This window comes from Natrix helvetica, assembly GCF_964273705.1.
Source record: "Natrix helvetica genome assembly, chromosome: 14".
NCBI classification, from domain to species: domain Eukaryota; kingdom Metazoa; phylum Chordata; class Lepidosauria; order Squamata; family Natricidae; genus Natrix; species Natrix helvetica.
The window spans coordinates 11,185,320-11,206,956 of record NC_138564.1 but is presented as its reverse complement, the minus strand read 5'-3'; the positions used below and the strand labels follow the sequence as shown (position 1 = coordinate 11,206,956).

At 48.4% G+C, this 21,637-nt stretch overlaps 2 protein-coding genes across 9 annotated transcripts in view; one reads left to right on the top strand and one right to left on the bottom strand.

Moving 5' to 3' along the window:
• Positions 1-2,205: 2,205 nt before the first annotated feature.
• PRKAB1 (protein kinase AMP-activated non-catalytic subunit beta 1) lies at positions 2,206-8,824 on the top strand. Of its 4 annotated transcripts, none has more exons than XM_081966298.1 (8): positions 2,206-2,291; positions 3,974-4,205; positions 4,818-4,984; positions 5,319-5,412; positions 5,910-6,024; positions 6,346-6,479; positions 7,321-7,389; positions 8,060-8,824. In XM_081966298.1, exons 2-8 carry the CDS (start codon positions 4,047-4,049, stop codon positions 8,135-8,137), a joined length of 816 nt encoding a protein of 271 aa, XP_081822424.1. In that variant the 5' UTR covers positions 2,206-2,291; positions 3,974-4,046; the 3' UTR covers positions 8,138-8,824. The 4 variants fall into 4 exon arrangements, with proteins under 4 accessions (XP_081822424.1, XP_081822423.1, XP_081822422.1 ...); XM_081966297.1 differs by having other exon boundaries at positions 2,225-2,465; XM_081966296.1 differs by having other exon boundaries at positions 2,225-2,475; positions 3,983-4,205.
• Positions 8,825-12,100: 3,276 nt separating this feature from the next.
• CIT (citron rho-interacting serine/threonine kinase) overlaps positions 12,101-21,637 on the bottom strand; it is a 211,089-nt gene continuing 201,552 nt past the window's right edge. For 4 of the 5 annotated variants that reach the window (XM_081966276.1, XM_081966272.1, XM_081966274.1 and 1 more), the window contains 9 exons: positions 21,117-21,256; positions 19,954-20,046; positions 18,502-18,610; positions 17,704-17,832; positions 16,533-16,613; positions 15,345-15,423; positions 15,043-15,222; positions 13,279-13,582; positions 12,101-12,282 (listed from right to left, as the gene is read on the bottom strand). In XM_081966276.1, coding sequence (XP_081822402.1) covers positions 12,259-12,282; positions 13,279-13,582; positions 15,043-15,222; positions 15,345-15,423; positions 16,533-16,613; positions 17,704-17,832; positions 18,502-18,610; positions 19,954-20,046; positions 21,117-21,256 — 1,139 coding nt within the window. In that variant the 3' untranslated portion in view covers positions 12,101-12,258. The remainder of the gene's footprint in view (positions 12,283-13,278; positions 13,583-15,042; positions 15,223-15,344; positions 15,424-16,532; positions 16,614-17,703; positions 17,833-18,501; positions 18,611-19,953; positions 20,047-21,116; positions 21,257-21,637) is intronic. The other variant, XM_081966273.1, reaches the window with a different exon arrangement.

Sequence of the window (21,637 nt, the reverse complement as noted above, 5' to 3'; positions counted from 1 at the left end):
ATGTGTGAGGGTAACTTTTACCTTATAGCAATTCTGACACTATTTTCTTGTCCTAAGAGTAGGGCTTGGAGTCTTCAGCTGTCATATTCTCCCTTACCACCCAGAGCAGATTGGTGATGGCTCAAATCCCAAATCCCTGCCCCCCTCCCTCCTCTCTCTTGCCTCTTGGCAGGGTTCACGGGCAGAGACAGATGGGGTGGGTGGGTGCAGAAAAGTGATGTTTGCCCGTCTCTGGATCAGGTTAGCCTCCTTCGGGGGTCTTAAGGACAGCTGAGTTGCAAAACAGCAGCGCCTGCATATCCCGGTCTGTAATCCTAGAGAGGGCCTGCTAAATATACCCCAGGTATCTACAGTAGGCGAGGTGAGAACCCAGCAGATATTTACACCAGGGAGAGATTTGCCTTCAACGAGTCGCAAAACCCCCGGACCAAGTTGCCTGGAAGGCTGAAATCAGACCCTCCGTGGCAACATGTGAAGCTGGACTGATGCTCCATTAGATACGAGCCAGCCATGTGTGGTGGCAGCCCCAAAACCCAACACAATCCTAAGTGGCATTAAGAGAGGGATACAATCAAGATCAAGGGAGGTATTGACACCACTCTGCAAAGCCCTAGTAAGACTACACCTAGAGAACTGCATCCAGTTTTGGTCACCACATTATAAACAAGATGTTGAGACTCTAGAAAGAGGGCAGAGAAGAGCAACCAAGATGATGAAGGGACTGGAGGCTAAAACATACAATGAACAGTTGCAGGAACTGGGCATGGCTAGTCTAGTGTAGAGAAGGACCTGGGGAGACAGGAGAGCAGCCTTCCAATATTTGAAGGGCTGCCACAGAGAGGAAGGGGGTCAAGCTATTCTCCAAGACACCCGAAGGCCAGACAAGGAATAACAGATGGAAACTGACCAAAGGAGAGATTCAACCTGGAAATAAGGAGGGAGAACATTCAGCCCATGGAACAGAAGTGGCCTTCGGAAGTTTTGGGAGCTTCATCACTGGAAGCTTTCAAGAAGAGACTGGACAGCCATCTGTCAGAAATGGTGTAGGGTCTCTCACTTGGGCGGAGGGGGTTGGACTAGATGACCTACAAGGTCCCTTCCAACTCTCCACCAGTGGCACTTCCCTTCAGCCTTCACCCAAAGCCCCCCACCAGGAGGCCGAAGCAGACCCCAAGTGGGTATTTCTGCCCCCTTCAACCCCCACAAAAAGACCCCGAAGGGGGATCTCTGCAGCAACACAAGCATTCATTGCACGCATCCATCCCAGGGGCTGTAGTTTGAGGGTCCCTGATTTAGTACAATATACAAAATGCAAATAATTTTTCTGCGGACCACCAAGATTTTCCAGTGGTCCACGGACTACCAGTTGGTCACTGCTGGCTTAGAGACCTTTTAATGCCATCCAATATCAACATGATGTAGTGTTCCCTACCTGGGCAGACTCGGGGTTGGACTAGAAAACCTCCAAGCCTCCTCCCAACGCTGTTATTCTCTTCGAAGAACGTTGCTTCCAAACCTCTGCCTTGGTCTTTGGGAAGGGCTCATATGACGGACAAAAATCGTCCAGTTGAGTCAACATCTGGATGAATAATGGGGGGAATCAATGCTCATTAGAACATCTGTGCTAATAAGGCTGTCTCCTTGTCTGAGCCTATATTCTGAGTTTAGCTTGGGGCAAATTGCTGCTTCTCCCCCACTTGTCTGAAATGTCCTGTTTGAGCAAGGGGGGGGTGGACTAGACGACCTCCAAGGTCCCTTCCAGCTCTATTCTGATTGAACAGCCAGAGTCAAAATCAGGAACCTGATTTCTGTGCAGGTTTTTCTTTTTTAATGCTGGTCAATATAATAATGGCAAGAGTGCAAGCGTGCACAGGAGAAAGAAGCCCTTTCCCCCCTCTCTTCTGGCTGCACCCCAATTCTCACACGCGCGTATAAAGCCCGGCCCAGCCTTTTCAAATTTGCCCCCCCACCCATTGAGGCAGGGTGGACTTCAACTCCCAGCATTCCCCGGCGGGCGTGACTCCCCCCCACTTCCACCTCTCATTCTTTGCTGCCCCCTCCTGGCCGCTTAAGTGTCATTGCAAGCCCCGGGAGCCGAGAACGAAGGAAAAGAGCCGGCGGGCTCTGAGGAGCATGCGCGTTCCTAAACGTGACCTGCGACTTCCTCTGACAGGAAGCGGAAGGAGAGGCCGCGGAGGGGCGTGGCCGGAAGCGGAGTCCGGAAGGCGGAGTCCGGAAGCGAAGGGACCGGGTTGTTTTGCGGTCTGCATCGGCGGCTCATCGCGCGCAAGGTGACTTGGGGGTTCCTGAGCATGTGCAGAGCGCGGCGCCCGGCCTCGGGGAAGCCGGGTGCAGGGCTGCTTCATCGGCGCCTCCTTCGTCGCGCAAGGAGCGAGGGTTGGGGCATTGTGTTTGGGAGCCCTTCTCTCCCTACTTTCCTATCTTGGACTCAACAGCCCCGCGAGGTAGGACCTGGTGGGGAGGGGCCTCGGCAGCTTTCCCCTAAGGGCTTTTGGGTCTCCATGGCGCCCCCTTTCCCTGGGCTGCCCGGATTTTATACAGGTAGGAAAAGGAATAATAGAAATTTGGAATAGAATAGAAAAAGAAAAACAAAAGATAATAGAATAGATAAGAATAATAGAATAAAAATTGAGTAGAAATAATACTAAAGAAATAATAGAATAAGAAATAGAATAAAACCGAATTAGAAATAGAATGGGAAAAGAAAAAAAAGAATAATAGAATAGATAAGAATAAGAATAATCGAAAGGAAGAATTGAATGGAAATAGTAGAAAAGAAATAATAGAATAAGAAATAGAATAAAAAATAGAATTAGAAATAGAATAGAAAAGAAAAGAAAAAGAAAAATAGAATAGATAAGAATAAGAATAATTGAAAGGAAGAATTGAATGGAAATAGTAGAAAAGAAATAATAGAATAAGAAATAGAATAGAAAATAGAATAGAAAAAGAAAAGAAAAAATAATAGAATAGAAAATAGAATAGAATAAGAAAATAAGAATAATAGAATAAGAATTGAATAGAAATAATAGAAAAGAAATAATAGAATAAGAAATAGAATAAAAATAGAAATAGAAAAAGAATAGAACTAGAAAAGAAAAAAATAATAGAATAGATAAGAATAATAGAATACAAAAGAATAGAATAAGAAAATAAGAATAATAGAATAGAATAAGAATTGAATAGAAATAGTAGAAAAGAAATAATAGAATAAGAAATAGAATAAAAAATAGAAATAGAATAGAATAGGGATTAGGAATAGGAATAGAATTAGAAATAGAATAAACAGAGTTGGAGGGGACCTTGGACGTCTTCTAGGCCAGCCCCCTGCATAGGCAGGAAACCCTACACAAGCCCCCTATTTATGACCACTATGGAGACCAACATTTATGTTTGTTAAGTGAGACATTGGTTCAGGGAGTTTTGCTCCGTTTTACAACCTTCCATCCCACAATAGTTAAGTGAACCCCTGCCGTTCTTAAGACGGTTAGATGAAGAAAGATTATTGTTATGTGCACGTCAAAAGATTAATGTTATCTATAAATATGCTAGTATAATGAACATGGCTGTAAGCAAGCTAATATAACTCTTAATACTGCTATAATTACTATGTACAGTATATCACAGGTGAGTACACCCTCACAGTTTGTAAATATTTAAGTATATCTTTTCACTTGACAGCACTGAAGAAATGACATGTATAGTATCATCATTATTGCTATAACTATTGGTTTTTTTCGGCCAAACACCTGCATTTTGATGGGGATGCTGCAACAGTCGTAAGGCTGAGAAACGTCCATACGTCCATGTTTTTTCAGCACCGTCGTAACTTCAGACAGTCACTAAATGGACTGCTTTGTGAGTCGAGGTCTGTCTGCCTGTTCCCGTCAAGGCATCTGATTGTTTTCTTTAGCTAAAGTTTGTTTCCTCCTCTTCTTCCTTCTTTTACAAGGCCAACTAGCCAGTCACCGAAAAAAAAGATTGCCCACCTGCCCATCGCCATCCTCTGACCCCCCTCGACAGCCATGGGGAACACCAGCAGCGAACGCCAGGGGGGTGAGCGCCAGGGGGGTCACAAGGCCCCTCGAAGGGACAGCCCCGGAGGATCAAAGGATGGAGACAGGCCCAAGATTTTGATGGACAGTCCCGAAGATGCTGACCTCTTCAATGCGGAAGAAATGAAGGTAGGTGACAGTTTTGCTGCGTAAGAAATATCCTAACACTGAACGTTACTACCTCAAAAACCCAATATTCCCCATCCATATCTCGGAATGAGAGTGGCGCGGTGGCCTAGAGGTAGAGCTCTCGCCTCACAATCAGGAGGCTGTGAGTTCAGTCCTAGGTAGAGGCAGATATTTCTCTCTCTCTCTCTCTCTCTCTCTCTCTCTCTCTGGGCACAATGAGAATACGTCTGCTGAATAAAACTCCGCACTGGTGACAAGAAAGGCATCTGGCCAGTAAACATTCAGTTGTCCAGACTCCACCCCCACAATCTCACACGCAACTATGAGAAAGAGATGTGGGAACTTTGAACCCGGGTCATCAGTAGCTTTTGGGGAGTAGCCGTAACTTTGAACGGCCATTAAGCCCTCAGTCGTAAGCTAAGGAACACCCAAAGTAGCCGGGAAGCCAAGCTGTCATCCTTGGTGTGCTGATATATGGTAGACCCTGCCTAGAAGTCCCTTCCATCTCCTCTTTAGGGGACGGGACCCGTAGCAAGGCCTCCGATGCTACCATGGTCTCTCACAAGCCATGATCTCTCGGAACGAAACTGGCCTGTTTCTGCTGTTTTCTAGGCTCCGATGGAGAAGGACGAATTCCTGGCTTGGCAACACGATCTGGAGGTGAGCGACAAGGCTCCCACCCAGGCGCAGCCGACTGTCTTCCGGTGGACTGGTGGAGGCAAGGAAGTTTATTTATCGGGCTCCTTCAACAGCTGGAACAAGCTCCCGCTGACTCGGAGGTAAACCGGGAGTCTGCGAGCTTCCTATCCCGCGGGGGAAGAATCGTTTCATACAGGAGGCGGCATCTGTTAAATCCAACGGATCCGTAGAGAGAGAGAGAGAGAGAGAGGGAAGGCTGCTTTATCCATCCCATAAATAGGCAGTGGAACATCTGGGTTGATTCAGTGGCGCTTGACATTTCCCCAACTTCCCCTTCGTCTTGATTATGGGAGATGCTTTTTCTTCCGCTTTTCTTCCTCCCTTTTAAGTTTCTGCAGGGAAACAAGACTCTTAACAGGTCGTGTCTTTCCTTCCCCCCCCCCCCCCCCAAAAAAAAAAACCCGCTTGTTGCAGCCACAAGAATTTCGTAGCCATCCTCGATCTTCCAGAAGGCGAACACCAGTACAAGTTCTACGTGGACGGACAGTGGACACACGATCCTTCCGAGGTGAGGCGTCATTTTTTTAAAAAAAATTAAAAATTCAGCGATCGGGTTTCGTTTTGGGCCCTGGGGGAACGAATGAACAAATGGACGACGTCCCATTTTGACAGGTGGCACTTGAGCATCTTCCTGGCTTCCAGTTCAAAAGTATCTTTAGTCATTTTGGTTGCTAGGCGGGGTGGGTGGGTGGGTGGGGAGAATAACAACTGTGGCCCAGCTACTCTTGAAAAGGCTATCCCGCCGGATTTATGTCTCCATAGCAATAAATCTCTCGCGATCTGTTCCCGGCACAAAAGTTGTTACCTGATTTCATAACGTTGCAAAGAACGTAGTCAAACGGTGAAGGTCGTGCAGAATAAGATAAGAGACTTGGTTTCACTAGACTGCCCCTCCTCCTCCTCCCCAAGAGAAGAATACTTATAGGGCTGGAAAGGACCCTGGAGGTCCTCTAGTCCAACCCCCTGCTCAACTTTCCTGCTGGATCTAACCAACTCTCTCCTTAGCCTGTCGTGACCAGCCAACTAGGAACCATCAATAATGTGATTAATGTGAAGAAGACGGACTTCGAAGTCTTCGATGCTTTAATGGTCGATTCCCAAAAATGCTCCGATGTGTCGGGTTAGTGCAATAATTTGAAAAGGGAAGGGAGGACGCAACAGCTTCTGTTTGTTGCAAGATCTAATCCGGGTCGGTCACTTGGACCACAGGTTTACTCTGCCGAGCTTTCGGACTCGCCCTGGAGCCCGTCCTCTCTCCTGGAATATGTGCTTTGGGCTCGTTGATGAGTTGTATTGACGTGGTGCCTTCCTATTGGTTGATTGGGGGCGGGGGGGGGGGCGATGGCCGGCGATTGGCCAGAATTCTGGGAGTTGGAAGTCCACAAGTTTTCAAGTCGCCAAGCTTGGGCATCCTTGATGTGTAGTATGTTCCCCTCCCCAGAATTGTCGAGCTCGCCCCCCGGACCGTATCACCAGGACCCTTACATCGTCAAGCCGGAAGAGAGGTTCAAGTCGCCCCCAATCCTTCCTCCCCACCTGTTGCAAGTCATCCTCAACAAAGACACTGGGATCTCCGTAAGTAGAGCGTAGAGAAGCAGGTAACAAACACGTAACCCTCCTTGGCCTGGCCTGGCCGCCTCCAGTTGTGTTGGGACGACAGCTGCCAGCGTTCTCTGGGGCGCGAAAAAATGGAAGCCTAAGCTAAGTATTTGTGTGTGTGCGCGCTACTTCAAAGAGTACACCCGACGGAGCTTTTTCAGACCTTTAAGGAAGCTGCCTCCTCTTCCCTTCAAGGGTCTTTAAAACCCGAGAGGAGCCAAGTCTCCAAGACGGCTTCCTAAACTGATGCCCGTTCTTGTAACATCTCTGTCAACTCAGAAAGCATCCCTCGCCTGCTCTTGAGTTGCCATAGGAAAAGGGGGGATGGGAAACCGATGAATCGGCACAGCAGCAAAAGACAGATGTATATTCCGGACTTCTCTCTCTCAAGGCTGTCTCCCGGGGTTGCTTACAACAGCCGGAGGGGAGTGATCCCCCTCCAACACGGGAAACTGTCCCGTTGGTTAATGTGATTGATGACACACACTGGGGGGGAGGGGGAACGGGTCATAATTGGGCAGTAAATAAAGGTCCGTTGTCAAGCAACCGAATGTATCAATCCCTCAACCATGGGGAATGCTGCAACAGTCCTAAGAGTGAGAAATGGCCCTAAGTCCCTTTTTTCAGGGCTTGTAAAAACTTTTGACAAAGTTTTTGTAACTTTGAACGGTCACTAAGGGAACTGTTGTAAGTCGAGGACTTACCTGTACTGGGGTTGGGGGGGGCAGGAAGAAAGCTTAACATCTGGCTGAGAGAACATCCTGGCTATGGGCCCTTTTTGAGGTCACAGTCCTAACCCAAAGCTCTTGATTTTTAGTGCGATCCGGCGCTCCTTCCTGAACCTAATCATGTCATGCTAAACCACCTCTACGCCCTCTCCATCAAGGTAAGAGAATGTTGTGGGCCACCAGTGGAGCTGGCGGCAGATTCAGACAGTGAGGAGGTAGGGGAGGAAGATGGGCCAGTCCTGGAGTCTGGGGAAGGCTCAGACAAGGGCTGTCGGAGGCAGAGAGGGGGCCAGGGCCGTCCGACAGTTATCAGTTGCCTTCAGAGTCAAGACATCAGTGAGGCAGAAGAACAGCTGGAGCCTGTTCCCAGTGTGCGCATGCGCAGAGCTGCCAGACGAAGGGAACAGCTAAAGAACAGGGGTCGACTTGGGAGTAAGGCCACAGGTGGACGGTGAATGGCCCCTCCCAGAGGAAATAAAAGAGGAGCGAAAGGGGAGTGGAGTTTGCAGGACACCATTAGTTCGCTTCATTGGTTTGTGACTCTCCTTGGAGAGTCCTGGCCAAGTTTTGCAGAGATCGGCCTGGCAGCTCTCCAAGCCAGATAAAGTCTGTGACAGTAAATCCTCCCTTGAAAGACTTTGCTGGATGTGAATGAGCAGAATTCACAGTACATTAATAAAAGGGTTTTTTTGTCGGGACCAGGAGTTTGCTTCAGGCTCTCGGGAAGTCCACGTCAGAACAGAGAGGCCTCCCTCGCCACTACGGGGCCCTCCTCTTGACGGTTCTTCCCTCTTCTAACTTCTCTTCCCTCTCTTGTCCTCTCTTTAGGATGGCGTGATGGTGCTCAGCGCCACCCACCGTTACAAGAAGAAATACGTGACCACGTTGCTGTACAAGCCCATATGAGAGGGCAGGGACGGCGGACTCGTCCGAGAGAGAGAAATTGCCATCACAAATCACCCCAGCATCATCCTTGCTGTTAAAACCGTCCCGTCCCATTCCCCTAACACAGACACAAAAAGAGAATCCTGTTCAGTTGAACTGGTGCCTTGCTTTCTCCTCGCCTGTTCTTTGGATCCAGCTTGAACAGCTGTGGTTTTGCTCCATCAAGCGTGAAGCCGCCTGCAAGACACACAGAGGACATCCAAACTGCGCGGGGCCAGTTGAACCGTCAAGAATTAAATCCTCCCAACGCTTCCGACTCCAAATTCACAGGATGGCTTAACAGCTGCCAAAGAGGGACAAGGGTGTCTCGAATCCTGAAAACTTCTGCCTCGTAATCCTAGACCTGTTCCGTCACCCGTTTCGTTTTTAATTTTTTTAAAAAAACAACCGTTCGGAGCTCACAATCACAGCAGCAATGAGGACCGAAGGAAGCAGGGAGCAGCCAACTTCCCCCCATTTCTCTCTCATTGGCAGGGGAAGTGGGCGGATCCTCAGCCCTGTCCCAGCAGCTTTATTCCTCGGGATGGAATCCGCTCAGTGGGCAGCATCCAGAAACCAATATTTTAGCCCCGCCGGTCTATCTAAGTTTGATATTTATCCCTGTTTGGAAAGGGGTTTTAATAAATGCACCGTGGGAAAAATAAAAAAGGTGTGGTGTCTTCCTCTTTCTGCCCGCCGCCAAAGTTCGCGACACATTTTCGGAGTGCTTTAAAGAAGTTTTAAAGGGGGGTGGGCGAACCGGTAGTAAAAAAATATATATTTAAAAATGTTTTTAAAAAGCTCCGACCATCAGCTGTACCGCACAATTTATATTCGCTAGAAAGCAGGGAGTCCTGCTTTCTGGTGAACGTAAACCAGGCGGCACAGCTGTTTTCCCTCCCGCTTCGCTGTTCTACTTACCTTTGCAGGCTCAGAAAAGGCTTCTTAGCGCCTGCGCGCAAAGCGTGCTTGTTGGCACACGCGTGCTCGCGAGAAGCAAACCGGTAGCAGATTTCAGAGCAATTTACCCCTGGGACAGCGCTATCGTGGGATTGGCCAACAGGTTGCAGGAAGCTGGCGGGATTGCGGATCCTGCTTGTAAACGGAGAAGGTAGGACAACTTCTCCACGAAGCAACCAGAATGCTCACTTGAGCAACTTTTGAGAAACGATCGTTGCATTCAAAAATAACCATAATATTTCACCACCTTTTTCCCCAATTCCGCTGTCAGGAAGTAAAAATGACCAGAGGGACGGGGTGGGACTGCTTGTCAGAGGGAGCTCCAGCGTGGAAATAGGGAGGGATTTCCCGGCAGTGAGAACGATGAACCAGTGGTTCGCTGGTGGTTTTCAAGAAGAGATTGGACAGGCTAATTTGTCCAGTTTAAAAGAAAATAAACTTCAAATGAGGGCAACTGGAGTCAAGTAAATTTGGTCATTGACGTCAACCTGGACAAATACGTCAATGACCAAATTTACTTGAGTCCAGTTGCCCTCATTTGATTCCAGCTTTGGGCACGGGGTTGGACTAGAAGACCTCCAAGGGTCCCTTGATTTCACGATTCTATGAGATTAGGAATAATTCAACCAGAGGTTTTATGTGTTTTTTTTTCCTTTTAAAGGCAGTGGTGACGTAGGAAGACTCTAGGATAAGTTTGAAAATATAGATTCCAGCCGGACGAAAAAAGCCCATCGTACTCGTGCCGGACATAGAGTGAAATGTCTTTTCTTTGGTTATTGCCTTGACCAGACGTTCCATAGCTTTTCAAGGGAGGGGGTGTGAGCTATTCCTTTTCCGGCTCTGTGATCATAAAAAGGCTACTGAAAGGTTACTCCAAACACACCTAAAGCCTTCGGTTACCTTCCTACGGAGCTACCGAGCTGCAGCTAAGCCAAGAGAAGGGCATGTAAGTTGCTGGTCAGAACCTGTCAAGATTGAGAAGTGAGGGGGGGGGGAGGAGGGAACGGCTTCGGGGCAGCTGGAGACCCCTTCCAAAATTTTCCAAGGCCTCGCGGTTGAGGGGACCACAAAAAAGAAAAAAAAACCCAAATTAAAACCGCACGCATCTTACAATAAAAAAGTAGAAACGGGTCTGATTCCTTTTTTTTTCTTTTTTACGAATATAAAGTTTTTGTTGTCAATATGTACAGTGTTCGGAAGCTATTCTATAGCAGGAAGCATTTTCACAAACAAGACACGCGATATACACTTTCGAGGACTCGAGGCGTCGAGTTTTCAGGTAATGAGGGATTATCATTATTAAGTAAGTAGTGGTAGAAGTAGTAGTATTAATCGGTAGGAGGTTTTTCCTTCCCCCCCCCCCCCCCCCCGGTGAGATGCAAAGACCTCCAAAGAGCTCTCGGGACTTCCGGAGATGGAAATCCAGGCACGTTTCCTGACAAAACCGCCTGAGGGATGCAATTGTTCTGACCCTGTTTATCCACAACAGGCCCCCCCCAAAAAACCCGAAGGACACTGGTGAAGCGGGTAGAGACGGAGGGGCTCTCTGTAGGGCAGCACTGAGAAGTGGTGGTGGTGGGGAGTAGAGGTGCCCAAAACAACCGGCGGAGGCAAGGTGGAATTGCTCTGGCCAGCTGGGAGCAAAAAAACAGAGCGAAAAGCAAATTACGGCTCAGAACGGCGTGTCAGAAGTGAGCGGGAGCCGATGATGAGTAGCGAGACGGGGCTGTGGTGGCGGAAGGAAGGGCCACCGCTGGTTTGTCGCCCGCATTCTTTTCCCAAAGCAAGGAGGGGGGGGCACAGAGGACCCCCCCACTCCGTCCACTTTCTGTGACTTTCCTCGCTCCTTTTGGCCACGCGGTACGGCTTTCCTGCTCTTGCTGTCCGCCCCCCTGATCTTGGAGGGAGGGGCGGGAAAGGCAGCATCTCCTCAGCTGGGCCGTTGGTCGGCATCTCGTTCGGCGGGGTGGACCTGATCTCATCCCAGAGGGGGATCTGCCATGCCTCGGTGGGCTCAGTTGCAGCGGTGGTCTCGAGAACTGTCCCATTTCCTCCTCTGGTGCCAGTTTCTTTCTCCCCCCCCCCTCCCCTCCAGGTCCATAAGGGATGTTTTTCTGTTTGCAGCATCGCCTCGAAGAAAAAGGCTTCGGTATTGGAACACTGGGAAAATTACAAGCTATACAATATCGAGCAAAGCAACTGAAAAGGAGGCTGCGGTCGAGATGACGGCGGCGCAGGAAGCATGCGGGGACGTCGCCATGCAGGAAGCCTGGGGGGAGGGCGGAGGCCTGGCTCTGTGCGTTTGTGTGTGTGCGTCTTTGTATGTGAACGGGGTAGTCAAGACCCTTCCCCGGGAGACTTTGGATGCAGAAGGCGGTAGACCAGTGGGCAGGTTTCATCAATGGGTGTGTAGGGTGGGTGGTGGGGGTGGGGGGAGTATCGTTAAAAATGACATTTCTTCCCTGCAACCCGGCAGAACCAGAGAGCTGCGCTGATGGCTACGTTTTCTTTGCGTTGTGTTCGATTTGGGTCTGGAACGGTCAAATTCCTCCAAAAGTATCTTATCTATCTATTCTGGGAAGCAACTGATTCGCTCCGTTGCCCGAGAGATTTCGCTAAAAGCTCTGCAGGGGAAGAAAATGAACATCGGGGAGGAGGGAGCAGACAAGAGACATCGGACCGTTGCTGGTTATACAAGGCTTCCCCCAAAATAAACGGACAGCCACGTGTTGGGTTTAGTTTTTTCTGAGTCTTGGGCAAATGCCCAAATCCCCATCGGACGGCTCGACAGGTAAAAGAGAAATAGAAAAACCGAGGAACTGCTTTGAAAGGAGCAGTAATAGAAAGTGACCCTTCCCCGCCCCACGCTCCCCAAGGACCGGGATAACGGGGAGGAAAAAAGAAAAAGGAGACGCCAAGAAGGTGGGGGGGAAAATCCCACTTGAAACGCAAGGCAATCCTCGCAACGAACGTCAATCCTTCTGGATTGAACGCCGCTGCTGCCAGAATGAATTTGAGCCCAGTGGGGTTACTTAAGGGGGCGGTGGGGGTGGGATGGTGAAATGGGTAGAGCGTCTAATTCTGGATATTTTTTTGTGTTCGTCCTTGGAGTTCGGGGTCGGAGGGTAGAGGCTTGGTGACGTTTATACTGAAGATTGGTCCCAGACCTGAGGAGGAGAAGGCGAAAACAACAAGAGAAAAGAGCTGTAAGGTTTCCTAAAAATGTCCTAATTGATTCATGAGTATTGAGCCAAGTTTCAATACAAAAGCACAACTCCGGGAAGCAAACCGTTCCACGGATGAATTGTTCTCACTGTCGGGAAATTTCTCAGTGCTGGACTTCAACTCCCAGAATTCCCCCCCGCTAACTGAAGTCCAGACATCTTAATGTTTGTTAAGGTTGAGAAAACACTGCTGTAGTTTTAATGCCATTTTCAGGTGATTTTTTTTTTCTTTTATCCTGCCTTTATCATTTTTTTCATGAATCGGGTGGCAAACGTAACTAATCCTCTTTCCTCCCTCTATTTTGCCCACAACCAGACAACACTGTGAGGTGAGTTGAGCTGAGAGTAAGGGATTGGTCCAAAGTCCCTCAGCTGACTTTCATGCCTATGAGAGGACTAGAACTCACTGTCTCCTGGTGATTGGCCCAGTCATCCAATTGGCTTTCATGTCTAAGGCAGGACTAGAACTCACCATCTCCTAATGATTGGCCCAAAGTCCCCCAGCCAGCTTTTATGATTAAGACGGGACTAGAACTCACTGTCTCCTAGTTTATTGGCCCAAAGTCACCCAATTGGCTTTCATGTTTAAGGTGGGACTAAAACTCAGTCTCCTAGTGATTGGCCCAAAGTCATCCAATTGGCTTTCATGTCTAAGGCAGGACTAGAACTCACTGTCTCCTAGTTTATTGGCCCAAAGTCACCCAATTGGCTTTCATGTTTAAGGTGGGACTAAAACTCACCGTCTCCTCGTGATTGGCCCAAAGTCACCCAGTTAGCTTTCATGCCTAAGGCGGGACTACAACTATTGTCACCTAGTTTTAGACTGGTGCCTTCACCACTATACCAAACTGGCTTTCATTTTCCCCAGTAGGGGAACCATTTCTCTTTCACAAGTAGGGTGGGAAGAAGTTTGTGGGGAATGTCCCCATCGTGCCGTACCTTGTTGACCTGGGAGAGGGGGGTCCGGGCACCCCCCACTTGTATTCGTCCCCTGCTGCTCTCCTCAAACAGTCTCCCTGGGGACCTTTCTCGGCGGGTGCTGAGGACCCTTCCCGGGGATTTCTCCCTCTCCAGGGGGCGTCCCGGAGATTTGTCCCTCCGTAGCTCCGTCCTTCCTTCTCGGTAGCGATGCGGTGTGCTTGGCTCGCGAGGGTGGCTGGGACCTTCGGGGGGCCCTGGGCTCGACGCTACCCGCTTGGTGATGTGCTCATTATACGTGGGGGGACCTCTCTTGTTTGGGCTGCTGTCAGTCAAAAAAAAAAAAACAAGGGACAGAAAAACTTCCAATTAGATTGTGATTTGCAGCTTTACTTGTATTGTTCGCGCACCCTGGGGAATTGAGGAAGGCAAAGATATAATAGTCCGTAGAGATTCTCCGTCATTCAGGCCACCAAAGGAGCTTTTTTTTTTTAGGAGGCAACTGGACTTTCTTGTTTATTTTTTTCTTTTGAAGACGTTTCGCTTCTCATCCAAGAAGCTTCTTCAGCTCTGACCGGATGGTGGTTGGAATGGAAGGATTTATATTCCTTGACGACAGTTGGTCATTTGTATCCCTTTTTTAGAGGGTCGTTGAGGCCACTTGAAGGATTTATATTCCTTGCAGGCAGCTGGTCATTTGCATCCTTTTAGAGGGTCGTTGAGGCCACTTGGAGGTTTTATCCGTGTCCTCAGGGTCACCTTGAGTGGTGCAAATGGTTCCTGTAGTCTGCCATTTTTTTCTTTCTGGACATCCATTTCTACTCCCACCCCGTTCAACCTCCAAGTGCTTCAACAACCCTCTAAAAGGACGCAAATGACCGGCTGTCTGCAAGGAATATCAATCCTTCCATTCCCCCCACCATCGAGTCGGAGCTGAAGAAGCTTCTGGGATGAGAAGCGAAACGTCTTCAAAAGAAAAGAAAAAAAAAGGAAGTCCAGTTGCCTCCTGAGAAAAAGCACCTTTGGGATACCCAAAGATAGGTGCTTCACCAATCCCTGCCATTCCCCCTTCCCATCCCACCCCTCCAGGACCACCTGCCCAATTGCAGAGCCTGTTCTGACCCAGGCTTCCTTAGAAAGCAAGAAGCAAAGACTTGGTCCAGGCAAAACCCCTTTTATTTACACGACTGTGAATTCCCTTCATCCACAGTCAGCAAGGCTTTAGCAAACAGTCTTTCAGAGGAATGTTTATCAACACGAACCTTATCTCGCTTGGAGAGCTGCCAGATAACTAGTTTCTAAACACAGGGCAAGGCAAAACTTGGCACAAAATCTCTTTTAGTCACAAACAGAACTTTCTACTCTTGAAACAACCGAAGGAACGAATTGTTTCCTGCAAAAGCCCCCTCCCCGTTCGCTCCTCTTTTGTTTCCTATGGGGGAGGCCAACCACCTCCAAGGTGTGGCTTTACTTCCAAGTTGACTTGCTTAGTTGTTCTTGTCTTCTGGCAGCTCTGCGCATGCGCACACTGGGAACAGGCTCCAGCTGTTCCTCTGCCTCACTGCTGTCTAGCTCCCTCTCTGCCTCTGACGCAGAGCCCTCGTCCAAGCCTTCCCCACCCTCCAGGACTCCTCCCCAACCTCCTCACTGTCTGGCTCTGCTGCCAACTCCTTTGGCTGCCAGCAGGCCATAACAGAGCCCCTCTCAATCGCCCCCCCCTCCCTCCCACCCTTACCTAGAAAGCATCCCTGATTCTCCCTTGAGAGCTGGATCGTCGCTTCTTACCTGCGGGTGGTAGAGGAGGCCCGGTGATGTTCGTTGTTGGATTCTTTCACCAAATTCCCTTTGCAGCAAATGACTCTCAGTTTGTCCTGATAGGAAGAGGCCAGGTAAATGGCTCCGGAAGAGATTGCTGGGCCCAGGTAACGAGGGCTCGGGATGTCCAGGTGGGCTCGAGCCGGGATGCTAGCAGTCGGGGAGGAAGGAGAGAAAGACACTCTTTAGATGGGGTGGGGGCAAGCGTTGTCCCAAAGGTTTAAAGGGGCCATCCGGCGCTTGGGTCCCCAAAGGCCACACGCCTGACTTACCCAAGAGAGGCGCGTGCTTGAATTTCTATCACCTCCAGGGAGTTGAAGTGGGTCACAAACAGGTACGGTTCCCGGTAGGCTGTGGCCGCGGCCGGGAGAGAGAGAAGCCAGGTTAGAGAAAGTCAATGGGGACAGACGGTTTTCTGTCCGAATCAAAGTTCAATCTTAAAATGTCTACGTTTGAGTAAAAATTGACCTATGTCCTACAGGGGAAGCCTCGGTCAGAGCACACAGTCCTGGACTTACAATGGTTCATTTAGTGAACCTTCAAAGTTACAACGACCCCCCCAAAAAAGCGAACTTATGACCGTTTTTCACACTTATGACTGTTGGAGTCATAAGGCCATGTGGTCAAAATTTAGAAGCTTGGCCACTGAGTCATGCTTATGATTGTCCCAACGTCCTGGGATCATGGGATCCTCTTTTGCAACCTTCTGGCAAGCAAAATCAACGGGGGAGTCAGATTCACTTAACAACCGTGTTGCTCACTTAACAACCGCAGTGGTTTCACTTAACAACGGCGGCAAGAAAAGTCATGAAACGGGGCAAAACTCAGCAAATATTTCTTTGAACAACAGATTTTGTGGGGGGGGAGGCTGAATTATGGCCCTAAGTCAAGGATTAATACAAAACAATACAATAGCAGAGTTGGAAGGGACCTTGGAGGTCTTCTAGTCCAATCCCCTGCCTAGGCAGGAAACCCTATACCGTTCCAGACAAATGGCTATCCAACATCTTCTTAAAGGCTTCCAGTGTTGGGGCATTCACAACTTCTGGAGGCAAGCTGTTCCACTGATTCATTGTTCTCACTGTCAGGAAATTTCTCCTTAGATCTAGGTTGCTTCTCTCTTTGATTAGTTTCCACCCATTGCTTCTTGTTCTGCCTTCAGGTGCTTTGGAGAATAGCTTGACTCCCTCTTCTTTGGGGCAGCCCCTGAGATATTGGAAGACTGCTATCATGTCTCCCCAGGTCCTTCTTTTCATCAAACTAGACATCCCCAGTTCCTGCAACCGTTCTTCCTATGTTTTAGCCTCCAGATTAAACCTGCCCTTTTTAAAAGCTAAATCTCTAGAGGGTATGTATTTTCCTGGAGTAATTTTCCAACCCTTCGCATTAAAAAGATAAATAAAAATACCACAATAAGCTACACGCAGAGCAAGGAAGTCAGAGATAAATCCGATACTCACCAAACGCCAAAGGTAGGCGGCTCCATTTCAGATCATCCGAGCGGCTGCGCCTTCCGTAGGAGTCAACAAAAACGCCAAATTCTGCAAGGAAGTGGCAAAAAAATAATCATAATTGAAGTGGGATATTTAAGAAAGAAATGCTGTTAGCAGTCTGCCATGAGTCCAGAAACGCAATCGTCCTTAGCGAACCAGTAATTAGTAAATGGTCAGTATGGGAAATTTCTTTTTCTTTCTTTCTAGAAAGAGTGAAGAGAAGAGCAACAAAGATGATTAGGACCAGAGGCTAAATCGTATGGAGAATGGTGGCAGAAATTAGAAGCGACCCGTTTAATGAAAAAAGGGACTAGGGGAGACATGATTGCAGAGGCAAATTCCTTGGGTGTCCAATCACACTTGGCCAATAAAGCTATTCCTTTTTACTCCACTCAATTTCATTCCATATATTCCATTCTATTCCATTCCACTCCATACATTTCATTCCATGCCACTCCTCTTTCAATTCCATTCCACTCCACTCCTTTCCCTGTATTTCATTCAATTCCACTCCACTTCATTCTTCAATCCATACATTCCATTCCATATATTCAATTCCATTCCTATTTCTATTCCACTCCATTCAATTCGGTATATTCCATTCCATATATTCCATTCAATTCCACTTCATTCTTCAATCCATACATTCCATTCCACTCTATTCCATATATTCCTATTTCTATTCCATTCCATGCCACTCAATTCCATGTATTCCATTCCACTCCACTCAATTCCATTCCAGAAGATGTTGGATAGCCATTTGTCTGAAACGGTATAGGGTTTCCTGCCTAGGCAGGGGGTTGGACTAGAAGACCTCCAAGGTCCCTTCCAACTCTACTATTGTATTATTATTGTATTATTCCATAGATTCCATTCAATTCCATTCCACCTCATTCTTCAATCCATACATTTCATTCCACTCCATTTATTCATTCCACTCCATTCCATATATTCCATTCCATTCCACTCCATTCCATATATTTCATTCCACTCTATTGCATTCCACCTCATTCCATTCCCTATATTCCACTCCATTCCTATTTCTATTCCATTCCTCCCCACTCAATTCAATTCCATCCTCTATAGCCCATTACTACCAGCTCCCGCTTCCCACCCACCACCTCTCATATCAACTTACCATGGAAGCAAAGCAGGTACTCCTCCCTCTGCCCCGCTGGGTTCACCTGGATGATGTTGATTGGGAAACTATTGTTGGAAGATGCAAATACAGCGGATGCCAAGGTGTGGTCATTCTTATCCAGGAATTCTACAACGACATGTTTCAGTTGGAGTTAAAGCAGGACCTTGCTTGGAATCCTACACCAGAGAGCCGGGGTGGCTAACCCTGCTCACTGCCAGCAGTTGGATCCTGACTGGCTCAATGGTTGACTCGTCCTTCCGAGGTGGGTCAAATGAGGACCCAGATGGTTGGGGGGCAAGAGGCTGACTCTGTAAACTGCTTAGAGAAGTCTGTAAAAGCACTGTGAAGTGGTATATAAGTCTAAGTGCTATCTTCCGTCTTTCCTTCCTTCCTTGGTGGGCATAGAATGCAGAATTGCAGGTTAACTCACTGCTCACTGCCAGAAGTTCGATCCTGACTGGCTTTAGGTTCTAGGTTGACTCAGCCTTCCATCCTTATGAGGCTGGTAAAATGAGGACCCAGATCGTTGGGGGAAAGAGGCTGAATCTGTAAACCGCTTAGCGAGGGCTGGAAAGCACTGTAAAGCAGTCTATAAATCTAAGTGTGTCTTGCTATTGCTCTCTTTCTTTTCAACTCTGCTACCTTCCTGGCCTCTTGGACTGACTCTCCACTCCCTTCTATGCGAGCCCCTCGTGTCTCCATCCCCAGGTTTCTGCTGACCAAACGTGTGAATGGAAGGAGGGAGGGGCTCCTCCCTCCACAGCTTTTTGACTGCCAGTAAGAAGGGTTTCCTACCTTCTAGGGTGTACTGCTTCATCTCAATTTCGTAAAACTTGTTGGTCCCAACGATGATGCTGTAATTGGTGAAATGGATACAGCTGCACGGCTCTGAGGTTTCGATCTCCTGCGAGAGCAAAAACAACGAAGTGCACAAGCTCGGTTGGCAAAGTCCTCCCTTTCTTGGAGAACACCCTGCCTGGCTGAAGGTCTTCTCCAGAACTTGCCTGCTGTGGTCCCACATGTTCTGACCCAGCTCCCCAAACATGACAAACCCTCTGAAGTGAACTCAAATGATTCCTTTACGAGGAGCGCCAGCACCCCCGGCAAAAAGATTCTCTCGCAGGACAACATGGCCGTCCGGCCAGAAGATGAATAGTTGTCTACCACATCTATTCATCTCTTCCCCCTGCCTTTTATCCCCAGAGGTAGAGTGGAGCTTCGCTAGCAGCGGTGACTCTTTCGTCCCAAGGACCGGCCCATAAATTTCCACTGCTCTCCTCTCCTCTGCCGTCTGTGCATCAGCATGTCAGGCACTGGACCCAGCTGTTCCTCCTCTTCCTCATCAGCCACCATCATCATAGCTGGCAAAGCACTCGGGCCACCATAGGCGCCCACGACACGAGTGATGTCAAGCTGGCCATACCCATCCTGGCCACCCCCAAGCCAACCCCCTGAGGTCAAACACAACCCTGACACAACCCTCAATGAAATCCAGTCTGACGCCCTTTCTGTAGAACCAGCTGACTATGGACCCATGTTATAAATTGAGATTGGACCAACTTCAACATGCTTTGGGGCAGGTATAAGGGGATCCCTGCAAGTGAAAGAGTCTGTTTATGTGGGACAGGGAAAGTCGAAACAATATCCCACGTAATTTTTGATTGCCCCCCCCCCCCCCCCCCCCCGTACTCAGATTTGAGGGAACACCAGCTGGGTAGGATCTTTTATACCAGTACTCCTAAGTCCAAAGAGCGCTTTTGGCAACATTGTTTGTTAGGTACTAATTTGCCGTTGGTGAAATGGATTTGCAAATTTACTGTAAAGTTGATGGAAACAAGGACAAAGTTGGTTTGCGGCAGAACGCGGCAGATTGTAGGAAAGATCCCTTGACGGGGTAGACGTAGGGGTGACATTGTAATATAATTTTAAGCATATTTAACTTGCAATTTAAATCATGGCACTCTATTCTGTTTATATTTTAAATTGTATTTTATTCCATTTACATTTAAAATTGTGGTTGATTTCAATCTCATTTTAAACTGTAGTTTTTTTGCCTCTGGAACCTAGTACTTTGACGTGGCCCGAGGGCTAATCAATAAAGATTGATTGACTGACTGATTAGAATGTAGGTGTGCATGTTGCAGGCAGGTTAAAGGGAAGGAGATATTATGGTCCAACTCAATGGATGCAACAGAGGTGCCACCAGACTGTCACTAGAGACATTGTGGGACCCAGAAGGCACTTTACCTTCCTGATGCAGTACTTGCTGAGGCTCTCGTTGTAACGCAACACCACGACTTTGCTGGGCATGGCCGCGCAGATGCACAACCCGTTGTCGATCTGCAAAGGAACCCAACAGGAGCACCGTTTATGAAAGAGGCTGGCGATACCAGGGATCGGATTCAATCGACGGGAGGCCACACACGTAAGTAACTTTGCTCACACGGAATGAAAGTTTAAGTCAGGCTCTTTGAAGGCCGGGCTTGCCTGCTTGCTTAACCTCACATTAGGGAGATACAGAGAGTCCTTGGCTTACAACAGTTCGCTTAGTGACTGTTCGAAGTGACAACGGGCCTGGAAAAAGTGATTTGGGATCATTTTTCACACTTACAACTGTTTTTGTGCCTGCTCGTCCAACAATCTTAGTAGCCGGCTGTTTTTATGCCTGCTCGTCCAACAATCTTAGTAGCTGGCTGTTTTTGTTCCTGCTCATCCAACAATCTTAGTAGCTGGCTGTTTTTATGCCTGCTTGTCCACAATCTTCGTAGCCGGCTGTTTTTATGCCTGCTCGTCCAACAATCTTAGTAGCTGGCTGTTTTTGTTCCTGCTCGTCCAACAATCTTAGTAGCTGGCTGTTTTTATGCCTGCTTGTCCACAATCTTCATAGCCGGCTGTTTTTATGCCTGCTCGTCCAACAATCTTAGTAGCTGGCTGTTTTTGTTCCTGCTCGTCCAACAATCTTACTAACTAGCTGGTTTTGTGCCTGCTCGTCCAACAATCTTAATAGCAAAAACAGCCAGGAAAGTGATTGAAGCCTGGGAAACAGGCCCCTCATTGGTCAACAGGCATGCTGATTTACCACCAGCCTTTCAAGCACTTAGGAGGCGGGGGCTTGGTAGCATAAGCAAATGACAGCCAATGACTTAAAAGCCAGCCATCAACACACCCCAATCCACATCTAAAAAGCCGGATACAACAGGCATCACATATATACCACACAGAGAACAGCACACATTCTGCTAAAGAGACATTCCTGGAGACGGGTTCCAGCACGAGTCCGAAAGCTCGTAAGGTGAAATCTCTGGTCCCAGCGACCGATCCTGCAACATTATCCGGGGACACGTGGATTCGCCACCATTCGTGTCCACAGATTGTTCCGTGAAAGACTTGAGAGCTTGGAGGTATCTTACCTTGCCTGCCGCAAAAAGATGGCAGCCTTTCACGGCTTCAAAAACATTGGGCGAGACGTCAGGTTGAGCCGGGAGGTGGGACTGAGCGAGGGACTGCTTCACTTTTTTCACATCCACAAGGCACAACGCCCTTTCGTCTCCTGGGGAAACCATGCCACGGAGAGAGAGAATTCCTTTATTGGCCAAGTGTGATTGGAGACACTAGGGATTTGCCTCTGGTGCTTAAGCTCTCAGTGTACATACAAGCCAGAAGTGGTAAATCAGGACTGTGATCATAAGGGGGAGGGGAGATATATTTTCTGGCGAGTCTTGCATTGAAAGTGAAGCAGTGGTGGGTTGCAGGCAGTACACCCCGGGTACCGTTCCGGTACGATGCTCCGGAGGGCCCACCCGCCAGCCTGTCTTCCTTAACTGCATTTGACCTCTTCAGCGCTTCCGTGCATGGCGCATACGGCGCCTGTGTGACGCTCCGCCAAGCAACCGGAGCATCGCTGAGGCTCGCGGAGGCATTACAAGAGGTA